General features: G+C 42.9%; 2 protein-coding genes across 3 annotated transcripts; one reads left to right on the forward strand and one right to left on the reverse strand.

Annotated features, from left to right (window-relative positions):
* Positions 1–922: 922 nt before the first annotated feature.
* LOC308414330 (uncharacterized protein CXorf38 homolog) lies at positions 923–23475 on the forward strand (the record flags this gene model as incomplete). Of its 2 annotated transcripts, none has more annotated exons than XM_080909567.1 (7): positions 923–1138; positions 1305–1439; positions 5737–5856; positions 9263–9412; positions 10706–10885; positions 13929–14091; positions 23283–23475. In XM_080909567.1, 6 exons carry the CDS (start codon positions 923–925, stop codon positions 14088–14090), a joined length of 963 nt encoding a protein of 320 aa, XP_080765693.1. In that variant the 3' UTR covers position 14091; positions 23283–23475. The 2 variants fall into 2 exon arrangements, with proteins under 2 accessions (XP_080765693.1, XP_080765692.1); XM_080909566.1 differs by lacking the exon at positions 23283–23475 and adding an exon at positions 15722–16375.
* On the reverse strand, positions 19421–20191 carry MPC1L (mitochondrial pyruvate carrier 1 like; the record flags this gene model as incomplete). Its single annotated transcript, XM_080910544.1, has 1 exon — positions 19421–20191. The coding sequence occupies exon 1, from the start codon at positions 19778–19780 to the stop codon at positions 19421–19423; it is 360 nt and encodes a 119-aa protein (XP_080766670.1). The 5' UTR covers positions 19781–20191.
* Positions 23476–24290: the final 815 nt, after the last annotated feature.

Consider the following 24290-nt stretch of genomic DNA (forward strand, 5'->3'; position numbering starts at 1 on the left):
AAGAAGTAAATAATTTCTTATGTTAAAATAGGAATCAGCCAATATCAAACCACCAAGATTTCACAGTTTTGAACCCAGAGCTAGTGGTCCTTAACTTTGCCTGTGATGTGTGAACCATGCAGTCTTAGCAAGGTTTCTGTTTACATAGTCAGAATAACCTTTTGATTACACACCACTTCAACATGTTTTCCAAGTTCAAAAAACTCACTAAAAGCATCTAAACCATGACGTTTTCATACTTGGCGTTGACGATCTAATGCATTATAATCTCTGTAGCATATGACTGCCCTGTGCAGTTGAAATGACCCTCTTCTGGAGGCTTTAGCTTCTGGCTGTGCAGTTTTCCCTCCAAATCCAGGAAATATGTTCTCCCCCTTTATTCTGTCAGGTGTTCCGACTATAGAGTTTCTGGCCCTAGTGTCATTTTAGCATATGTAGTGTGGCACATAACACAATAAGCTCCTGCTTCAGGTAGAGGGCAGGCATGTTATTGATGTACTGAGTTTGCTGTTCTGTGGGTTTAGGAAGGAGTTAATTTTATAGAATTGCACAATGCAAGGAACATTATGTTATTCAAGAAACATGAACATTCCTCCATCTTTACAATAAAAAAGTCAGCACATCAGGAGGGGATCAAGTTGGTTAGAGGGTTATCAGGGTATTGGGGGGGGGGGTGAAAATTAAAGCTAAAAGGACTAGTCTAAATGCTCCATGTCCACAAACAAAGGCGGTTCCTTTAAGTGGGGGTGGAGCTGTGACTTCCTGGAACTGAAACAGCGGCCAGCCTCTGCCCTCTGAAGTGTGCACCTCACTGTGACGTGCAACCCCGACGTTTGTGGGGTTGGGCTACGCCTGCGCTGTGTGGAAGCTTCCGGGGGTGCTGCGCGTGCGTGCCCCCCCACCCCGCCTTCAGGAGTAAGACATGGTGTTGTCAGAGCTGGCCGCGCGCCTCAATTGCGCTGAATACAAAAACTGGGTGAAGGCAGGACACTGTCTGCTGTTGCTACGCAGCTGCCTGCAGGGTTTCATACACCGCGAAGTGCTCTCCTTCCATCGTGGACTGCTGGCTGCAGTCCCTGGCCTTGGTCCCCAAGCCACCTGCCGCGGAGGTTCCCGGTGCAGCCCGCGCGCTCGCCAGGTGAGCTGCTGGCCCTGGGCTAGTGCACATACCCACAGCCTGTCCCCAATGCCATGCGCTTGCTGTATTTTTTTACTTCGCGGGGTGGGGCTGCTCACCACTCCCAGGGTGATTCTATTTTGCTGCTCTGCCCATCCCGGTCCCTCCTCACCTCTGCCCGCTGTAGTTTCAGCCTCAGTGTCAGGTATGCACAGAGTGGAAACGCGAGATCTTGAGGCATCACATCAACAGAAATGGAGACGTGCACTGGGGAAATTGCAGGCCTGGCCTTTGGCCCGTGGACCCTTGGGAGGTAGCCAAGGTAAGTGCTTGCAGCCTGGAAGAAAGCAGATGAAGTTTCTCCTAGTGCCTCAGGGAGGCTGGTGGGTTTTGAATACAAGCTGGGACTTCAAAAAGTACAAGTTTTAAAGAGTGGACCCAACAAAGCTCAGTAAAATAGAAGCTTCTGGGTTTTTTTCCCTTCTTGCAGGCACATGAGCTTTGCTTCTTCTGGGAAGTTATACTAAAGATTCCAATAAGAGATGCTGGAGAAAGATATAGATAGTGTGAAGCCAAGTGCAGTGGCTCATGTATTTAAATAATACCACCACTGGAGAGGCTGGGGCAGGTTCACTACGAGTTTGGGGATATCCTGAACTATGTATTGTATGATCCTGTGTTAATAATATGGGGGAAGTAGTAGAGGCTAAGGGACATGAAAGAACAGTTAAGGTGTGCTTTACAGTGGTCGTACTAAAAGGCTCATTTTTGCAGTGGAATGCCAAGAGGATGCCTAAGGTATACATTTTTAGAAGGTGGAAATGTAAGTTATGAGGTAGGAGTTGTTAGGCCTGTGTTTAGATTTTGTCACTGTGACTTAATGCCTAGTCGGATCGGGGAATTTTTTGATTTCTTGATGTTTTCTGGAAGCTGTGGAGGGAGGGTTGGAGGTAGCTTTTTAACACAAATTGACTTTGGGAGTTACTGTATGGGCAAGTTCATGACTGGCAGGAAAAAGGAGCAGTTCTTAGACTGTAGGTTCAGTCTACCTCTGTTTTCTCCCTGTTTCTTTTTTCTTCTTCTCCTCTTTTTTAGATTAAAAAATATTGGGCTTGGCTTGGTGGTGGCTGCCTGTCATGAAAGCACTTAATGTTAATGTGAGTGTATGCCACCTGTGTTCTGGTGCACCCAAGGGCCGGAAGAGGGAGTTGGATGCCCCGGAGCTGGAGTGACAGTTGGTTGTGAGTCTCCCAGCATGAGGAACTAAACTCCAGTCCTCTTAACCTGCGAAGCCACATCTCTAGCCTTGTCCACTACCACCACTAATACTGGATTTACTGCCACTGTTGTGTTGCCAATTTCTCTTACCTGGAGTGTATGGGGGATGACGCCTGAAGGAAATAAAACTGTCCCCTTTTGTGACTGTCTCTGATACAGCATTCATAGCTTTGGAACCCTTCTGAAGCCCGTGCCACCTACTCTTGGCAGCCTTTCCCTTTGTTGCTGTCCACCTGCAGACCACTTAGTTGAGCCTTGTGTATGCATGTGGTTCTAACTCCATCCTCTCAGTTCCTGGGTTTCCTAGTTTAGCATCCTTGGCATACTGTACCTCAACATAGTGATGTGTGCCCACACCCCATCTCTGTTGACACATTCTTCTCCAAACACTTGACCCTGCCTTCTATTGCTTCTCAGTCTTGGGTAGTCTCCTCCGTTCTGCTTGGCTTTGCCTCAGTGGCTTAATTTCCAGTGCCTGTCGTTACAACAACCTTTGCAATCATCTTCGCTGTTTTCATTCTCTGAACCTGCCTAGCCCAACTCAGGTCCACACAACACCATATGCTTCTACTTGAGGGAAGTAGCTCAGAAAGAAACTCACTGGTTTTATTTCATTCTTGATCCTGAGCCCTAATGCCTCCTGTGGGCTTCAGTTCCTGGTGCTATCTGTTCCCCCCCCTACCCCTGCCACCAAACTCTTCTTCCTGTTTCCCCTTCTTCATCTAAGCTGCTTTGCTTACAAGTCATGGAGTTGATGGATACCCCAAATACAGACTTACTTGTCTTTTTGTTGAACATATAACCTTAAGTGTGGGTGTTACTTCTTTCTGCTACAAAGTGAGTTCTCACTTGCCCTTCCCCTCTACTTATGTGTTGGCTCTCATCCTTTAAATCTTTAGCTGTCCATTCTTCTGCTTTCTGGATTAATCTCATCACCGTACAAATAGCTTTACTATTAGCTTAGTTTGTGCTAGCTAGTTTGACATCAACATGACACAAGCTAAAACCACCTGGAAAGGAGGGAACCTGAATAAAGAAAATGCCTCTACAAGATCAGACTGGAGACAAGCCGGTAGGGCATTTTCTTAGTGATTGGTATGAGAGGGTCCAGCCCACTGTGGGTGGTACCATCCCTAGGCTGGTAGTCCTGGGTTCTATTTAGAAAGCAGACTGAATAAACCATAGGGAGCAAGCCAATAAGCAGGACCCCTTTATAACCTCTGTACCAGTTCTATAGGTTCTTGCCCACACTGATAGGTGCTTAAAACTATCTGACTCAAAACCTCTGACTTATGTACTTCAAGGGGGTATATAATAGATCAGTGGAGCTATATTTATAGGCACTTGAGAAATAATTGGAAAATAAAATTGGGGGAGGGGTTTTTTTCTAAATCCATTTTGCTTACTGTCTCCCCATTTATCTGTCAGCTGTCTATACACCTACTTAGCAGAATGTCATCAAGAGAACTTGCTGCCTGTTACTCCTTAGCTCCCACATGTTCTCTGCAAACCTGGCTTCTTTCCTTACCCTGTATCTATGACCTCTGTTCTCCAGCCTTCCCCTTCTTTCCATGGCTGGCAGTGTAACCCAAGACCTCACACATGCTAGGAAAGTACTATAACACTGAGCTACACCCCCAACCCTGGGTTTATTGAGTCTATATGTAGTCCAGGTTGGTCTCTTGGTTCTCCTTCCTCTACTTCTCAACTACTAAATTTTCAGGTGTGTGGCATAGCTCCTAGCTTCATTGTTCTTACCTGTCAGGCAGGTACCACTCACCACTGGCTACTTGAGTTCAGACACCACTGCCTTTGTGGCATCTCCTCTTCTAGCCTCTCTGGCAATGATCCTAGCCTTGTCCTTGTAATTCAGAGCTACAGATGTGCATATCTGGGTGTTTCCCTGACCCCTATGCTGCATCTCCTCAGCTCTTAGGATGTCGTTCTGCAGTGGGATTTATCCACCTGATTCCCAATCAAAGAATATTCTTTTTTATGCCTATGTGTGGTTTTGCCATACTGAGGAAGGGAATCCATGACGTTATTTATATATGTTATACATGCTCTACCATAGATAGAGCTGCCTCTCCAGCATCTCCCTAGAGTCATTCTGGTTTCATCGTTACCCCTTGCTGCCCTCCAGGTTCCTGTGCAGGGTTTTAGGTATGCCTCTCCTGTCTACCACTCCAGCATGTCTTTTCATCTTCTGCCTAGATTCTGGCTGTGGCCACCCGGCCCTGTACACTGTTTTTGGCCCCTCTGCATAGCTCTATACACAGTGAAATGGGTAGATTTTTTTACATAGGACGTTGATGGGTCTGTTTCCTTGTAGAATACTTGTAGGAGGTTTTTTGGTGTCCTTCTAGTAAACTCTACACTTGCTGCAGAGCCTTTGAGGCCCAGCATGGCCTGTACATTCATTTCTCCAGCTTCACAGTGAAGAGATAGTGGAAGGCAGAGGGTGTTTCTCTGCTCTCTGTTTACTGAGTGAAACATTTGGTGTGTAGTGCTGTAAGGAGGCAGCAGAGGCTCCCTGTTAGCTTCTGCTTCCAAAAGAAAGGGAATAATTACCAAAACAGAACTAATATGGCAAAGACAAGTTTTTTCTATTAGCAAGACCATGTTGGATAGAATCTACACTGGGAAAGTAATGCTAGGCCAATTCAGAGGCATTGATGGACCATCTGTGTTTTCCCTTCAACAGCAGATGAATTGGGCTGTTGGTTTTCTTTAGTCTCCTTATATCAGTTACGTGGGTCAATTAATTTCTTTGTTAACCTCTGTAGCATCCCTAATAGACAAAGACAGATGTGACAACCCTGTGTTAGGCTGAGTCCACAAAATTCTTTTGACTTAATGGGAGGCTCAAGTATGGTGTTTTCCTGCCACGAGAGCCTTGACAGCGGCTCTCCTGTGATTGCTGTCAGCCTTTGGAATAGCAGCATGAACAGTCCTGTGCAAAGCATTGGAGCTGCTTCCTCACTGAATTGTGTTTGCTTTCAGACATACCTTTAAGTTAGAGTTCAGGGGGTTTAAAGACATCGTGGCCTACATATTGAGCTCCAGGATAGCCAGGACTATAGAGAGAGAGAGAGAGACCCTGTCTCTAAAAAAGCAAAACAAAAGGACAAGAAGAAAGCCAGTATATTAACTGTATGTAATATTGCAGAGGTATAGAGCAGCCCTGCTTACCTGTGATAGGACTTTTCCCACTTACATTGTAAACGCATGAGGTTCTACCTTGAAACTTAGTCATCAGTTAGGAAAGGGGGAAAGAATTTGCCTCTGTAGCACTCAGAGCTCTGGGACACTCGGGTGACCTAGTACCTCCCTTACTACAGGCCTTCATGCCCCGAGGACTGGCAGACAAACGAGGACCTGAGGAATGTGATGCAGTTGCTCTTCTAAGTCTCATCAATTCCTGCGATCACTTCGTGGTTGACCGGAAAAAGGTTACAGAGGTAAGAGCTATCAGATTCAGAACTGTCCACCCATGCTGTCTGGTCAACACTAGGAAGACAAAAGTGAACCTCCTCTGGTAATAAGCCAGCCACACAGGAATAGCTTAGCAGCACTGAGAACAGCAGTGGCAAAGAAAGACTTGAGCCCAAAGTTGGTATCACTAAGCAGCTCATGGGCTCATTTCATGTATACCCTCTATGTGTGATCAAGCAATAACCCTACACTTCTCTAGAACTACTTTCCTGACAGTTTGTTACTATACTTGCCTTACTCACTGTTCTTTGCTGTGAAGAGACACCATGACCATAGCAACCCTTAGGACAACATTTAATTGGGGCTGGCTTATAGTTCTGAGGTTCAGTCCATTACCATTGGTAGGAAGCGTGGCAGCATGCAGAAAGGCATGGTGCTGAAGAAGGAGCTGGGAATTCTACATCTGGATGGGCAGGCACCAAGAAGAGAGAAACTTTGGGCTTGGAATGGGTTTTTTGAAACCTCAAAGCCCACCCTAGTGATACACTTCCTCCAAGACCACCCCTACTTCAACAAGGTCACACCTCCTAATGCCACACCTATGAGCCTTTAGGGGCATTGTTATTCAAAACATCACAACACTGTTGGCCATTTGAGTAGATGAAATTCAGATCCATCTTCTCTGCCATAAACAAAAGTAATTTTCTGTATAAAAATAGGTCTGACGTATGGGGGAGATAGAGTAGTCAGTAAAGTGATTGCATGAAGATCTAATTTCAGATCCTGACCACCCATGTAAATGCTGGGTGTGGAAATACATATCTAACCCCAGTACTGGGTCAGGAAAAGGAACAATAGGATCCTGGGGCTTTGCTAAGCAGCTAGTCTGAACACTTCAAGTTCACTGAGAGACCCTATCTCAAAATGTAAGGTGAAAGAGGGTGAGAGGGTGTGTGTGTGTTTAGATCCAATATGCTTGCTGAATGTTTTAAGCTATTTTGGAGAACAACGCAGATTTTTAAAAGAACCTAGAGAGGAAAGGCTTCAGCTTACAGTTTTTCAACATAGTCGTCATTAGAGAAGTCAAGACAGGAACATAGGAGTATTTGTTCCTCGAGCCTTGCTTACCCTGCTGTTTATAGAGCCCAGGACTCTTAGCCCAGGGTGGCAGTGCCCACAGTGGGCCTGGTCCTCTTTTGACAATCATCAATCCAGAAAATGCACTACATACTGATCTAGTGGGAACAGTTTTTTCTACTGAGGTTCACAATTCCTAGATGATTCCTGTCATTTTGTGTCAAGTTGACAAGAAACTAGCTTGACCTGTTTGTCAGCTAGACTTTTATATTTTGTTTTCAAGATGGTATATTAGTATCACATTATAAAACTCTTAAAAGTCTCAGTCTTTTAAAATTCTAACACTTTGAAATTTTCACTAAAGTACCCCAGGTACCATACCTGTAGGCTCATATAAAATGAAAAAGTTTAAAAATTAAATACTCTTACTCCAAAGAGTAAAGAACCAGGGCACAGACATAGTCACAATCAAATCAATGCGAAATTGAGACCCACCAGTGTAAGACACTCAGGACATGGGACATCTGCGATTTATTCTTGATCTTCTGTGTGTGTGTGTGTGTGTGTGTGTGTGTGTGTGTGTTTGTGTGTGTGTGTGTGTGTGTGTGTGTGTGTGTGTGTGTGTGTGTGTGTGTAAAACCTGAATTAACTATAACAAAGACATTTTGGGTAGATGATTTCCAAGGCTAAGGATGGAAGTTTCTTGTGTTTCTTGTTTTCTTTTTGAGACAAGATGTCACTTGTGTGCCTTGAAGTCATTATTCTCTTGCCTTAGTCTCCCAAGTGCTGTGATCACAGCTGCATGCCACCATGACTGTCTACCTTCTCTTCTCAGAGATTTTTTCTTTTAACATGTATGATGTTGTGCCTACATGTTTACCTGTACATCGTGTGCATGCAGTGCCTGTGGAGGCCAGAAGACTGTGTTGGATTCCCTTGGACTGAAGGAACAGATGTTACCTGCCATGAAAGAGCTGGGAATCAAAACCTGGGTACTTTAGAAGGGCAACAAGTGCTTTGAACCACTGAGCATCTCTCCACACTCTTTGAATTTTTCTACCTTGGTTGTTATTTGTGTAGCAATGGGTTGAATAATTCTTTACCCTTGACAATATTATATAGCCAAAGTCTGGTCTGTTGTCCTGCTTTCTTTGTCCTACCGGATTCTACAGAATTATTCTATTTATTTATGATTTCTGACATTTATCATATGTGTGTGAGTGTTTCGCTTGCACATATTTATGTGCACCATGTGCGTGCATACTTGGTGCTTGTGGAGGTCTGAAAACAGAGTCAGATCTCATGGAGCTGAAGTTACAGATGGTTGTGATTAATCACTGAGAGCCACATACTTCCTTGGTGTCTGTAAACACATGTATGTGTAGATGGACTCTTGTGACTGTGAGAGGACAACTTTCAAAAGCCCCTTCTCTCCACCTTCTTTGTCCCAGGCATTGAACTCAGCTTGCCACGCATGGAGATAAGAGCTTTTACTCTTGCCGGGTTATTTTAAAACAGTTTTCAAATTTGTAGTCATTTAAACTGAATTTCCATCTTTGGAAAAAAAATCAAGAAGATCTGATGACACTGGGTTCATAAAACTCCCACAGCAAAAGCAATGAGCTGCTGCTTTAGATGGGACATACATTCTCTAGTTCATTCTTGTTTCTTCTGCCTTCATCTTTCTACTTGCATATAAACCATCTTCACGAAGGCAATCATCTGAGCCTTCCCCAAAGACTTCATCGCTTGACAGGTGTGCTCTGGGCAGACAGAAAAGTAAAGATCTGACTTATGGGCTAGCAGGTTCCATTGTCCTCTATGCCATTTTAAGCACATGCCAGATCATGCAGTGGTCTCATGAAAGTCCAGCCCTTGTCCTCTAGATACCGGAACACACTGGTCAATTTTTTAATTCAGCAAAGTATTTTTGTAATTTCTTTTTAAAGCTACATGGTCCTAGTTTACCCTATTAACTTACAAGGCTTTTAAAAAGTGTTATGTCCAATTTGTTTTTATTACATTTTCTTACATTATGTACATGTAGAGGTCAAATGACAACTTGTAGGAGTTGGTTTTCTTCTTCTGCATGTGTTGCTTTTTTATTACTGTATTTGAAGGCAACTTATAAAGGAAAGATTTAATTGGGCTTACAGTTTCAAAGGGTTAAGTCTGCTTTGGTAGAGCAAAGGCTTGGAGCACAGCTAAGCATGTACTTGAGCTGCATGCATGGGAATGGCATGGATTGTTTGAAACACTGACCCCAGTGAAGCAGCTCCTCCAACAATGTCACACACCTCCTAATGCTTTCCAAATAACTTCTGATTTTGAAGGCTCTTCTCTGTTTTTCTGTAGGTAATTAAATGTCGAAATGAGATAATGCACTCTTCAGAGATGAAAGTTTCATCTACTTGGCTTCAAGATTTTCAGATAAAGATCCAAAATTTTCTGAACGAATTCAAGAACATTCCAGAGATTGCAGCAGTATATTCCAGAATAGAACAGGTAAGAATCTTCATAGATTTATTTAGGGTTTTTTTTTTTTTTTTGTTTGAGACAAGATCTTACTGTTAGCTCTGCCTGTCCTGGAACTTTATATGTAGACTAGGTTGTCCAGAAATATGCAAGCAGCAGTCCACCTCTATGTGACTAGTACTGGGGCCATAGGCATGCACCATCCTGCCCATCTGAAACTACAGTTAAGAGTTCTGGTACACAAAACTTAAGGGGTCAAAACTATCCATAGTCATTTATTTAGAATTTAATGTTAATGTTTCATGTGAATCCCATCACTTGGGAGGCTGAGGCAGTCTCTGTTATGTACTGAGTTCAAAGCTAGCCTTATTGTGTACTAAATTCCTAGGAAGCCTGAGCTACGTTGTGAGACCCTTTCTCAAACAGAAGAAATCCAATTTGATGCTTATTTTAACCAAAATGTATTTGTGTCTTATTGATGTGAAGCTGGTGATAGATAGCATGCACTGGTCCTCGGGAATACTAGGCAAGCGCTCTGCACTCCTAGTCTTTATTTTTCTTATTGCTATTTGGAGGGCCTATTTGGGGAACAAGCTAGAGCTATGCTCACACATGGCTTTCTTACTGAACTATAGCCCCAGCTCCAAGCTAAGTTTTAAAATGTGGACAAAGGAAAAAAATCTGATGTAAAATCAGAAAGTAACAGAGCCAAGTGTGTGGCTAAAATAGATATGAGTAATGGTATTTTGTTATAAATTCTTTGAGTAATCGAGTAGAATTTCTTTTCTATTAAAGAAGTTCATTCATGTTGTGTATATGTGTGTTTGCCCACGTGGGTCTGCACCAGTACACGCACACACACACACACAGACAAACTCTTACACACACACACATACACACAGGCAGATCCACACTACACATAATTACACGTGTGTGTGTGCGTGCATGCGTGCATGTGTGCAGTGCATATGTGGAGATTAGAGGACAAGAGTCTGTTCTCTTCACCTTATGAGCTGCAGGAACTCGGGTCCTCAGGTCTACACTCAAATACAAACCTTGTGTTAATACAGTGCAAGCGGCTGGGGTGTTGCTGGGTGGTAGATTCAGGCTCTGAGTTCTATTACCAACACTGCAAACAGTGGCATACCTTAAGAATGGAGTTTTAATGTATAGGTCTTTCCAGAAGTCATAGGAGGTAAAGTGACTGTAATCAAAGTAAATTGTGTGCATATATGAAATTCTCAAAGAATTGATTAAAAAAATAGTTTAAAACCTGTACTTTAAGACATAGTTTGTTGATGGATGTGTGTGGTCACCCCACAGCTGTTGACATCTGACTGGGCTGTTCACATCCCTGAGGAAGATGAACGAGATGGGTGTGAATTTGAGACAGGAAGTTACTTGAGTGTGAGCCAAATTCATGAAATGGAAATAGAATTGCTGAAGGAAAAACTGCAAGAGATGTATCTTCAAGCAGCAGCAGAAGAGGTGTTGCCGGAAGAGGTACAGGGATGAACTGTGAGGAGAAAAGAAAGGTGGTGGCAGTGGCTCTATGTGACACTTTCTGTTGCTGTGATAAACACAATTTGGGGGTTGATTTCAGCTTACAACACAGGTCACACTTTCTGAGGGAAGTCGAGGCAGGGGCTGATGCAGAGATCATGGAGGGGTGCTGCTTACTGGCTTGCTCCTTGTGGCTGTTCAGCCTGCTTTCTAATACAACTAGGGCCCACCTGGCATTCCCACATCCATCCTTAGTTAAGGAAATGCCCCATAGGCTTGCCTGATGACCAATCTTTTGGGAACATTTTCTCAATTGAGGTTTTGTTTTCCAAAATGACTCTAGTGTGTGTTGACATAAAACTCCAGCCTGGACAGGCACTGAGGTTTCTGACTAAATCACATTGTCAGGAAGTGCATATTCTTTCAGTACTTACTGATCATATGTAATAATGGGTATGTTCACTTAGCAAATGCTCGAAGACCTAATAGGTAGCATAAGAGCTCCAGCAGAATTTGGAGCAAGATGCTTACAGGATTATCTGACATATGGGGAACCCTCCCCACAAAAACAGAAAAGGAGCTATAACTCAAGGATTTATTAAGTGCTCAGTAGTTGACCTGGAAGGAAGGATGCTCTTAGCAGAATTGTGAAGTTAGTTTGGGCTTTGTACTGGCTAGGAAATGAAGGTGTTCTGGGATAAGTAAGACCAGTGCTGACAGTTCCATCGTACTACTCTGAGATTCCTTATACTGGCTAAAATGTTGAAAAGTATGTTGTTGGAAGATTTAAATTAGTATAACTGTTATACATACTATTTGTGGCTAACTACTAAAATTAAGACAGACTCCATTCAATCAGAATTAAAGTTGTCTTCTATTTCTATAAACAGAAATATCAATTACATAAATGTCATTTATGTAAGTCTTATATGTGAGGGTAAATTCCAAATGATTACTTGTCTCAACACAAGGTTCAGAATGTATTGAAAGTGGACTTCCATAATTGGACTATTATTCAGCCATTAAAAAATCAGGCTTGTGCTGGAGAGATGGCTCAGTGGTTAAGAGCACTGACTGCTCTTCCAGAGGTGCTGAGTTCAAATCCCAGAAACCACATGGTGGCTCACAACCATCTGTAATGAGATCTGATGCCCTCTTCTGGTGTGTCTGAAGACAGCTACAGTATACTTATATATAACAAATAAATTTTTTAAAAAGTCAGACTTATGGGACTAGAAAGATGGCTCAGGGTACTGACTACTCTTGTAGAGGACCCAGGTTTTGTTTCCAGCACCCACATGATGGCTTATGGCCATCTACAGTTCCAGTTTCTGGGCAATCTGATCTGCAGATGCCCCCCCCCCACACACACACAGAGAGAGAGAGACAGAGACAGAGACAGAGACAGAGACATAAAATAATCCAATAAAATGATGAGACTTGAGGCAATAGGATCCTATGTTTCAGGCAAGTCTGAAGTAAATAACAGGAACCTGACTTTCTTTTTTAACTGGGTGGTGGGGGTTTCATGCCTATAATCCCAGCACTCAGGAGGCAGAGACAGGTAGAACTCTTGAGTTCAAGGCCAGGTGGTCTACAAAGTGAGTTCCAGAACAGCCCGGACTATAAAGAGAAGCCCTGTATTGAATATATATGTATAAGAGGTCTTAACCTCTTTGCTATTAGAGAATTTAGAGAGAGGAGAGCCAATGCCTATAGTTAATGTAGCTCCTGGTAATCTCAGTAAGCTCCTGGGGATAGCCCCAATCAGGCAATCATACAGATGGGTCCCAAAATAAAGCGGGAGTCCCATCTAGGAAAGGGACAGTTAGGGAGGAGTGAGAGGACAAGGGGGTGAAGAGTGGTAAGGAGAAAGCAGAACACTTTTGTATGTATACTCTGTGATTTAGAAAATGTGTACACACAGACACATGACATGTTTTTAGAAGAGATTGGATCATTTGTTATAGTCACATGTAAAGGAAAGAATGGAATAACTAGGGTCAGATTTAAAAGATGACTTTTTAACCTCATACCCTATTGACTTGGAATTTTAGTATAAGTACTGTGTTATTTAGATTTATCTTCTGTCAGTAATATGTATGTAGTTACAAACCCTTAATGGTATAAGATGAACACTTTCTATATAAATTCAAGTTTTGAAGCAAACAACATCTATGTGGCTGATGTTTCTGTGATCGTGTTTGGTTTGTTTTTATTTATTTTGTTTTTATTTTTTGGTGTAGGCTTGCAACTTGTGGTCATCTTCTTCCCTCAGCTTTCTAAGTTCTGATTTCAACAGGCATGAAAACTTTGCCTGGCTAAGTTTACATACTCTCTCTCTCTCTCTCTCTCTCTCTCTCTCTCTCTCTCTCTCTCTCTCTCTGTGTGTGTGTGTGTGTGTGTGTGTGTGTGTGTGTGTGTGTGTGTGTTGGATTATGTTTGTTTGTTTTGAGACAAGGTTTCTGGGTGGCCTGCTACTTGCTATGTAGATGAGGGTGGACAGAAAATTCAGAGATTCATCTGCCTCTGCTTTCTCAGTGCTGGGACAAAGGTTTGGGCCACCACACATGGCATGAGTGTGCCTTGTTTGCTTTTTTTAAGGACTATTTTATGTATGTGTGTACACTGTAGCTGTCTTCAGACACACCAAAAGTGGGCATCAGATCCCATTTTGGATGGTTCTAAGCCACCGTGTGGTTGCTGGGATTTGAACTCAGGACCTCTGGAAGAGCAGTCAGTGCACTTAACCACTGAGCCATCTCTCTAGCCTGAATTTGTTGGCTTTTGATTTGTAAACCTAACCTATGAGTTACTGGATACTTGCAAGTAGTCAGGGATTCTGTCTTATGGTAGATATATGGACGGAGCAGGTATTTTAGGGAAGAGTAAAGCTAGAAGCTAGTGCCTTGCCCTTGCCAAGTGTGTTCTGCTGCTGAGCTACACCTGTAGTCCTGGCAGCCAATCTTGAAATTCCCCTGTTGGTTTGAATTGAACTTTTATAACTGTCCTAAGTAGCATTTTGTACACTTTCCTCTTACAGATCTTAAATCAATTGGATGTGGTGAAAGGGTTTCTGAGAAGCAACACAGATCTTAGAAATGGCCTTACAGAAGAATTGGAGAAGCTAGATAGCCTCTATCTACAGCATCAAAAACAAATTTCAAATGATGCGGAGAGACAGACACCCGAAAGGACGGCTTGAGGTAAGTGAAGGTACTGAATGTTAAAGACAGACACAATATCCTCATCCCTTTGATATCTGACTTCTTATATGAACCAACAGTCTCACTGACTCTTCCCTGTGCCCTAACTATTAGAAAGGAAGGTTAGATATGGTGGTACACACCTTTAATCTCAGTATCTGGGATGCAGAGACAGGTTGATCCCTGTGAGTTCAAGGCCAGTCTGGTCTACAAAGTGAGATCCACACTGGCCGAAACAGTACATAATGAGACCCCCTTTTCAAAAGCAGGCCAAGTGCCCATTCTGTCATTAATGGCTCACAGACCTGTGAAACCTCAACATTCTGTAGCAAGGTCAGCCACATATCCCTGAAGTCAAGGTCTGGTATTAGGTGAACCAGTATATCATTTGTGACATGGTCACAAACCATTCTGCTTTCAGATGATGCCAGGGATGCCCAGTTTTTAATCTAGCATTAATTGTGCCTGGTGTCAATTAGAAAGCTGATTAACATAAATAACTCTTTTATTGTTTTTCTCCCAAATAATAAAAATGAAAATATTCTCTTCTATTTTACATTGTCCTTTGACAACATCCAGGCATGTTTTGTGAAAGTTGTCCTTTCTTCCAGGACAGGCATTCTTCCTTCTCTGTGCAGAAAGGAAACATTTTGTGCTGGTTTTTGTTATCACCCAGGGACTTTTTGCTGTTTCTAAGGAGAGAGTCTTTTTCTGGTCCTAAACCTTAGCTGTTTACCTGGTGAGGATCCGGTCTGTGAGGGAGTATTGTGCCCCTGGCAGAGGTATACTATACCCCCTGCCTCCGCCTGGAAGTTTTACTCTGATTGTGCCAAAGAATGGTCTGGGATGTAAGTGTCCAAATAAAAATTTTTAAATTTGTCTTTGCTTATGATAAAGGCAAGAGGAAAGTGGTTGTTTTCTATTATTTCTTCTGAGTGTGGGATTGTTCCTATGGGCTTGAGTAGCCAGAAACAGGAAAGGGATTACCAGGGTGCTTAGTGGCAGGTTAGAGAACAGCTTGACTGAGTTTTGCAGGGAAGGGCTCAGACCAATATCCCAGAAGGGGTGTCTGTAAAGATCACTTGTCCCTTCGCTGTGGACGTGAGAAGTCAACCCCAGCGAAGTAAGAAGGCTTGTGCCTGCAACCTCGGCTACTCGTAAGGCTAAGGTAGGAGGATCCCAAGTTCTAGGCCAGCCAGGGCAACTTGGGTAGCTCCTATTTCAAAATAAAAACAAATATAGAGAAGTGGAGGTGTGGCACAGTTGTAGAACATTTTCTTCCTATATCAGGCTCTGGAATCAGTTCTTAGCTCCCTATTCCCAAAGACCAAGCAAACGGCACAAGCTTCTAGTGTCTCCTGAGCGCTTGTGGCCTCAGGTTCCTGGACTGTTTGTGGAAATGCTAGTTATACTCTTGGTTAAGCTGCCTCTCATTCTGTAAAACTGGACCTTTCATTATTCTTAGCAGTAGTCAAACAAATCATTCTCTTTCAACATACTCATAGATTCAGTCACAACTCTGTTCTTTTTCTGTATTCCCAAACTGTGTAGAAGCCTTGCACTATTGTATACAGTGTTCTAGGGGAATCAGATTCACTTCCATCTCTCCCTCCATCTGCTCCTTCCCAAGGTCTGTGGCATTAGACTGCTTCATGTCACCTCTGGACATTGCTATGTTTCCAGAACTACCTAGAAGAAACGCTTCATGCCGAGGCTCAGCAAAGATGAATTCACTCCCTCACCTGGCTAGCTGCCTGCCGAACAGCGAGCCTCCAGAGACTGGGTAGCAATAGAGACTAGATTTGGCATGTATTTTCACCTTATAACCCAAATGAATGCAAATGTGCCTGCAGCTTGCTTATTTAATCTTTCTGGTTGCTGTTTAGTTTTCAGTCTTACGTTTTCTTTCTCCCTTCATTTGTAAAAGTCCTTGAGAAGACTTTAAGAGTAAAGGAAGATTTTGCATTTATTTTGCAAGTTTGTCAAAGAAAAGATATCGATTCCCTTCAAGTTCTGAAGTACAAAACATAGAATCTCTTTATCTTCCACTCTTACAGTTGAAAGGTATTGTTCGGGAAAACTATACTAGCAACATTTCATTGAATTGAAACAGAGAAAGGAATACCCTTGTTTAAAGGGCTCTAAAGCAGATGTGGTATATACAGAGGCATCAGCCTGTCCGCATCTCTTCCACAGAACCGTGCATCTGGGCACAGGATATATCTAAATGGATGGTCACCACAGCATTGATACCCAGCCACCAATAGAGGACCTACCAAATAAGGTGTAGAGCATCTGCACTATGCCACATAACTCTTCTAAAGAGTGATTTCATACTGAAATGCAGTAATGTGATTTACCTGTGAGGCATCTAAAGTAAAAAAAGATGGTTTGCGAGGGTGGAGTGGCGCTCAGTGGTGGGGTGCTTGCTTGCCCATCACGTACAATGCCTGGAATAGATTGCTGTTCCATTGCCAAAAGCAAATAAACAGAGAAGCACATAATACCTAGCACGCTGTACTGCTGCTTGTGTTCTATAATAATGGAGGTCTGCAAAGTTTGGTTTGTTTTCCAAGTCTTTCTTCTATGTTATGTCTCTGAGTAGTCAGAAGGAATTTAGCTTTTCTGTTTTGTACATTCTTTTTTATAATAAACATGTATATGTGTATTTTGAAAAATTATTAGTTTTTAATTTCAAAACAAGACACACGAGCAACATATACCAAATTGTATGCCTTCTGTGTCACATTACGTGGATTTTGCTCCACCTCTATGGGTACTTTTGAATCCTGTCACCATGGGAGGAAACCTACCAAGGCTGCTTTCATCTCCCTGTGGAGTGCCTGGTCTCCGTCCAGAAGTATGCTTTCTACTCAGCCATTCCCTGGGACACAGGTGCTTGATAGATTGAAAAAAAATTGTAGAGAAAGATGGCTAAATCATAGTTGCAAAAATAAATGATCAGAGATTGCCTCCTTTCCCTTTACTAGGTTAATTAGAAACCTACCTGCTCTGGAAAACATTGACTCAATAGTGGCCTTTATTAAAATATATTCAAATTATAAGATATATTCTGTGAGGCAGGCCGAAATACTAATTTCTACTCATGTGATATTCAGTGAAGTAAAAAAAATCCTTTAATGTTTTAATAAAAATCTTAATATAGTTCACTTGGCTGAGCACTTTACAAGGCGGCTGGGTCTCTATTACTTTATACTGACTGTCAGAGACACAGGGCAGTTTTTATTTCAGAACCTTGTCGGGTAGGCTAACCTCCACAGGTGACCCCTAGTGATCCTTGCCTTCTAGTATTCCACTGTGCACCAGGGTTGCTTTGTGAACATAGCAAAAGTAATGACACATCACTTCATGATTAAGCTTCAGCACAGTAAAATTTTCATCCTCCATCCTTTGCAAACCCCACGGTGGGGGGAGCCATGCTGTGTCATGAGAGTGCTACAGGAAAACATGGAGCTGAAGCCTCCCACAAACACCCATGAACCTGGAAATAGATCTTCCAAACACAGAGAGCACACAGACTGTGAGACAGTGTTTGTTGTTCTAAGCTGTTAAATTATCGGTGGCTGGTTATATTGCAGCAGGCAACTAATATCCTGTCCTATAATTTGTACCCTACCCTCTACCGTCATATTCAGAATGTGAAAAAAACTTCCCACAAATAAAACTAATGATTGGATGCTGCAGAAGATGACAGTTTCTGCAGCTTTTCCTGGAGTTCCACTGTTGGGCCTATCTTAGCCAAGAGCAGATGGCCTCAGAACCTTTCAGAAGGGGTTTTCATTTCTTTGCATTTGTAAACTTGATCAGAAGCAGGTTCAGCACTTCTGAATATGTGTATTGGGTCCCCCAGAAAACCACATGGGCTTTCCTGTATTCAGCAGGATCCTAGGCTAGGCATATGTGAGTCAAACCCCAGAGGTCCGCTTGTCTTAGCAATAATAACCTTATCTCACAATTTCAGTCTTCTCTGTACAAGCTCTGGTTTAATACATCATTGGCACCCAGAGAATTCCTAGTGGATACTCTGAACCACTGCTGCTGACCAGTGACACCCCCTCCATCCCTATCTAGTTACCAACCCTGAGGCAGGACTTAGCAACTCCTGGCATTTTCTATAAGTTGGGCATGTTTACCTAGAACTTGCTGAAATGACAGCAACCATCCTGAGCCCAGAAATCATTCTGAGTCCTTTATTTCATCTCCATGGCAACCTCCATTGTTGTTCTAGGTAACCAAGAAACTGTAAAGTCTTAAGTATTTTAAAATATAAACTGAAATTTCACTGTATTTAAACCCACCTCTAAACATTTCCCTCTACAGAAACAGCCTCCAAACCGACCCTCTTTGGTGTAGGGATTTGTCACTACCAAATTTTAAGTCACCTGGGGCACCAAACATCCTGGTTACCTTGGAGAAGTTTTTTTGGTTGGTTGGTCTTTTAAGCGAAGTTATGAGTAAATAGTTTGATTTTCCTCCTGTCTTCCTCCCACGTCTAACCCTGAAGTCTTTTGAAGAGGGAGACCCACCAGTCTGCCCTCCCTCTTACCTAGGAAACCTTTCCCTCCCTCTTACCTAGGAAACCTTTCCCTCCCTCTTACCTAGGAAACCTTTCCCTCCCTCTTACCTAGGAAACCTTTCCCTCCCTCTTACTTAGGAAACCTTTCCCTCCCTCTTACTTAGGAAACCTTTCCCTCCCTCTTACCTAGGAAACCTTTCCCTCCCTCTTACCTAGGAAACCTTTCCCTCCCTCTTACTTAGGAAACCTTTCCCTCCCTCTTACTTAGGGAAACCTTTCCCTCTCTCTTACTTAGGAAACCTTTCCCTCCCTCTTACCTAGGAAACCTTTCCCTCCCTCTTACTTAGGGAAACCTTTCCCTCCCTCTTACTTAGGAAAACCTTTCCCTCCCTCTTACTTAGGGAAACCTTTCCCTCCCTCTTACCTAGGAAACCTTTCCCTCCCTCTTACCTAGGAAACCTTTCCCTCCCTCTTACTTAGGAAACCTTTCCCTCCCTCTTACCTAGGAAACCTTTCCCTCCCTCTTACTTAGGAAAACCTTTCCCTCCCTCTTACTTAGGGAAACCTTTCCCTCCCTCTTACTTAGGGAAACCTTTCCCCTCCCAGTTCACAAAACAGGCAACACTCAATATCAATTTGATGCTTTTCTTTTTTAATTAACCAAACAGAAGGTTTAAATCGGGTTTGCAAACCGAAGTTTTCCTTGGCTTTTCTTTAGGAGGAATAGAGTCCAGTGCTTTCGAGCTGAAAAGTCTGGTTCAGGCTACCCCTCTCATCCCCCAGTCATCAAGCTTATTTGGCTGGAGGGTCGGTGTCTTTGGCCTTGGCTCCGCCACCATAGTGGTGCTTCAGGTAACGGCTTGCCTGGATGCTCTGCGCAAACACGTTGGTGAAGTGGCACGCCATCAGCAGGTAGTTTCGAGGCTGGACACGGTAGGCAAAGCGCATGAAAGCCATGGAGTAGAAGATGAGGGCCGTTGTCATACGGCCACTGATGATATCGGGAGGTGCCTTCATATCCTTAAAGGCGGCAATAGGAAGGCCCCAGTTGGCCACAGGACCCCAGAAGTGGGTGCTGGTTATATAATCCCGAAACTCCTTGGTCTTAATATAATCTCGGGTTTTCCGCATAAGCGCCACTACCATCGCCATGGTCGCCTCAGTCGGAGAAGTGCCAACTGCCAAATGGCCAGCCAACAATGGAGCACGGAACGCCGACTACGCAGAAGATCCTGATGCAGCAATGGCCGCAACTTTGTGCTTTTGCGCCTCTGCCATAAAGCATACCAGTTCACGTGCTGCTGACGTGAGGCTTTTGGCAAGGAAAGAAGTGCTTTACGGCTGTAGTGCTTAGGGCCTGTGCACACGTCCCCTTCTTATGATCGTTGTGGCAGGAAGAATATGTAGCCTGTTGCTCTTCCTATACCCAGACCCATGCAAAGGCTGAGGGTTCTACAAGCGACCCAGTGCAGTGATGACTCAACCTGCTTCTCTTCAGTTAACTTATTTCATCCATGGTAATAGAATTTCTCAAACAGGTGCGGAAATTTAGTCCTTATTCATTTGAAGACTTAGTGTGCCAGTTCACTGCTAAATATTTTAGTATCTGTCTCTTAGGAACAATAGCACAAGTACTCGTAAATATTCCGGTCTGTTGCAGCACTGTTAGCCAATGGCCAATATATATTTAAATGTTAGAGATTGATGACTATCTTGGTGTTTTCTTCTATTTCATTCTTCTTAGAGAGGACAAACTCAAAATCCAGTTAGAACTCACATTTGATTTACACCTAGGGTTAATCTTTAATCTAGGATAGTTTCCCAGCTCCCTCTTTATGTTGCTTTTTTCTGTTTGTTTGACTTGGGTTTTGTTTGTTTGTCTTCTGCAACATTGATATTATTGAGGAACCCAGCCCTCAATTTAGATTTGTGGAAGTTTTGATAACTCCTTTATGAAAAAAATATATTTATGAAACAAGAGAAGCAACACCAAGTTATTATATATGTTTAATGCTTTGTTCTATTATTGGTGGTAAGCCATGAACTTGGTTAAGGAGTTGTCTGACAATTTCTCCATTGTAAAGGTTGTTTCTTTTTTCCTCTTTATGAATCAAATAATCTTAGACATTTTGATAGTATGGCACCATACTCTCCAACAGCTTTCTATAACAGTTTTTTTCTGACATAGCATTTTATTGATTATTTGGGAATTTCACACAATGTACCTCATCACATTTGTTTCTCATTCTTCCCAGGTCCACATTCTCACCTTTGTGCCTTTTGTCCAAAAATGGAAAAAAAAAATACCAAGTCCAATTTGTGTTGCCCATATACTCACTGGAGCATGGTCAAACTCCCAGGGGTCAGCCTCTTAAAGGTCACTGAGTCCTTTTCCACCCCTAACCTTACTCCCAGTCACCAGAACTGTCACCTGTGAAGAGCTACACTTCAGCCTCCCTAGCACAAATTTTAAGGACCCTCTTTGTTGTTTTCTTGTCTAGACTGTTTTTGTTTTTGTTTTTTTGGGGGGTGGAAAGGTGTCACAGAATACTTCTCTGCCTCGTTCTCAACTATGAGTCTGCAGCTATTGTTATCACTGCAAAGGAAGGTTCCTTGTCCTTAATAGCCAGCAGCACTAGGGACCATGGACACCAACATGGCCTCCAATGACAGCATGGTGACACTAGCTTGTCTCTTGGCTCTAGCATGGACCACAGACAGCAATATGGCCTCCAGCAGCAGCACAGATGGAAATCTTTCTAGGAGATCCCCACCCTGTCAGCCCTACTTAAAACAACACGTTCCCGTGCTGCTGCTGTAGCACTCCTAGACCCACATCTCTTGACTACACACATCTCAGCCATCTTTCCTTCCAGTTTCTAAAAGCATCTTCCCATAGGACCCACCTTCTTTTAGTTGTTTGGTGATACTGTAGGCTCTGCAGAACACCTCAGCCTCCAAGTCACTCTCAGAGCTCTTTTCTTCAAAGACTTACTTTATGAACGTGTATATATGTATAAATGTGTGCCTATTGTGTACTGGGTCTACAGAAACCAGAAAAGGGTGTATGATTACCTGGACCATGATTTATAGGTGGTTGTCAGCCATTAGATATGGGTGTTTGGAGACAGAACTCAGGACCTCTGGAAGAGTGACAGGCAGTCTTAACCACTGAGCCACCTCTCCAGTCCCACTGAAAATGACAAACTTAGAGTTTACTTCCCCGGTGATTTTACTTTAATAAAAATAGCGATTTCTGGGCTAGAGAGATGGCTCAGTGTTCAGGAGCACTTGCTCTTGCAGAGGACCAGGGTTCAATTCCCAGCATCCTCATAGCTGTTTACAACCATCTGTGACTTTAGCCCCAGGGAATCTGAAGCCCTCTTGTGAACTTCAGTGACAAGGCATAAACAATTATATGCATGTAAGCAAATGCTCATACACATAAAATACGTCTTTTAAAATAGCTATTGTTGAAAAGAATTTGATATACACTAAACTACTAGTATCTTCTGTTGTGATTTGCAAACAACCTTAAAATTAATGTTATTTGTATGTTGTTGGGAGCACAATGGTCCTTGTGCCCACAGATCTCCAGGGAAACCAGGACTATTAGGTACCCAGGATTGTCCTTTCAAAGGAAAAGAAATATAAGCTGTTTTTGCAGAAGGCTAGGAATCGGAGATGATTAATAGTCTGATGGTCTGCATTATCTGTTAGGTCAGGACATATCAAATTTCTACACTTAGGACCAGAGGTGGCTAGTAATCTCAATGACCCTTACACATTACCTGTACAGCCAGAGGCTCTCCCAAGCTTACACAACCAGGACCAGACATGGCAAATAGCCCAGATGACCTCGATGCTATCTTTATGACCTAGCCTAGGGCAGATCCTGACTTAAGCTAGTACAAGTAGCCTATTTCTAGAACCCATCTTGGAAAAAGTGCCATGTATCCGAGTTTACATCCTCACCGCTTTGCGGCTCATTTCCCTGCCTACCGTGACACCTGAAGGAACCCCCTCAGTGTACAATTACATCTCAGCTAGTGCTTAAATACATAGTATAGCTAACAGTGATACATACCTGCACTTGAAAGGCTTCAGTCAGTGTATTAGTCAGGGTTCTAAAGGAACGGAATTGATAATATACATATAAAGGGGATTTATTAGGCTGGCTTACAGGATGTGATCTGTGTAGTCCAATATTGGTTGTCTCATGATAGTTTGAGAATCTGGTAGTTGTTCAGTCCATAGGATTGGGTGTCTCAGCCTGGAGGATTCCTAGTGGTCTTTAGTCTACATTGGAATCCTCAAGAAATTGGACTTAAACCTGCAGCAACAGGATAGACAAGCTTGCCAGCGAGAGTGAGGACAAACTCTTTCATGTCCTTGTCTGTCAGTTCCCACCAGAAGGTCACCCAGCATGTGACTAAACCAAACACCAACAGGAACGTGACTAGTGAAGCTCAAAAGAAAATGATGGGAGAAGACAAGCAGATACAAAGATTCCTAGCTTAGTCTTGAGAAATGCACCACCATATATTCTGAAGTATTGGTCACAGGACCTATAGAATTTTACTTGACATGAATGACCACAGGCCAATACAATGTTCTGGTGAGTCCCAGTACATTCAATATTTTTTTCTTACAGGAAGCCTGGACTACTCTTACTGAAAACTTGAACTACTCTTCCAGGAAAGTTGGACTATTTACATTCTCAAGAAAGCAAGAGACACCCCCCTGTTTTCCTCATATATCCTTAGATTCACACCAACCTCCCTCTCCCCCAGAATACACTATGTGACTGAGGATGGCCTTGAACGGATGATCCTTCTGCTTTCTTCTCTTGAGAGGTGATACGACATCATTTTTTAAAACTTTTTTATTGATTCCATTCCACTCATCCCCCCATCTCTTTGTATCTGCCCTCCACCCTTGCAACCTTTGCCCAACAAAATAAAAAACTAAAATAAAAAAAAAACATAAAAAAAAACTTGTCACGGAAGCTGTAGTATGTCACAGTGTTCTCCACAATTTACTTTTACTCATACAACTTTACTACTCGAAAATGTTGCTTGTAGTGGGTCATTGGTCTGGTTTGAGGCCTCGGGCTTCTACTCCACTATCAATATTTGATCATCACTGGGACACTCAGATGCCCTGTTGTTGCAGCTTTGGATCAGCAGGACCTGAACTTTCATGCACTCCAGCAGGGAAGATGTTGAGGTGGGCTAACTCAAAGTCCTTGATCTGGGCCTGGCTGGTAGCTGGTCTATTGGTATTGATCTTGAAGATTCAATTGAAGCCTGCAGTTTAATGGAACGTCCCTCAGTTTGATTCCTCAATGCCTACCTTTATGGTCTGAATATGTTCATATTCTTGAAAAGTTTATACCCCGTGTTAGACATGGTGGCATGCACCTTTAACTCCAGCACTTGAGAGGTAAAGGCAGATGGAGCTGTGAGTTTGAAGTCAACCAGGGATATACAGTGAGACTTTCTCTAAACTTCATACCTTGGAATTTAACTCCCAAGGTGACAGTTACACGTGGGGCCACTAGGCCTGGTAGTACTGCATGCTTATAATCTAGCCCTTGGGAGGTGGAGGAGGGAAAATTAGGTACTTAAAGGTCATCCTCCGATATTACACTAATCAGGAT

The sequence above is a fragment of the Micromys minutus genome, assembly GCF_963924665.1.
Source record: "Micromys minutus genome assembly, chromosome: X".
Lineage (NCBI taxonomy): Eukaryota > Metazoa > Chordata > Mammalia > Rodentia > Muridae > Micromys > Micromys minutus.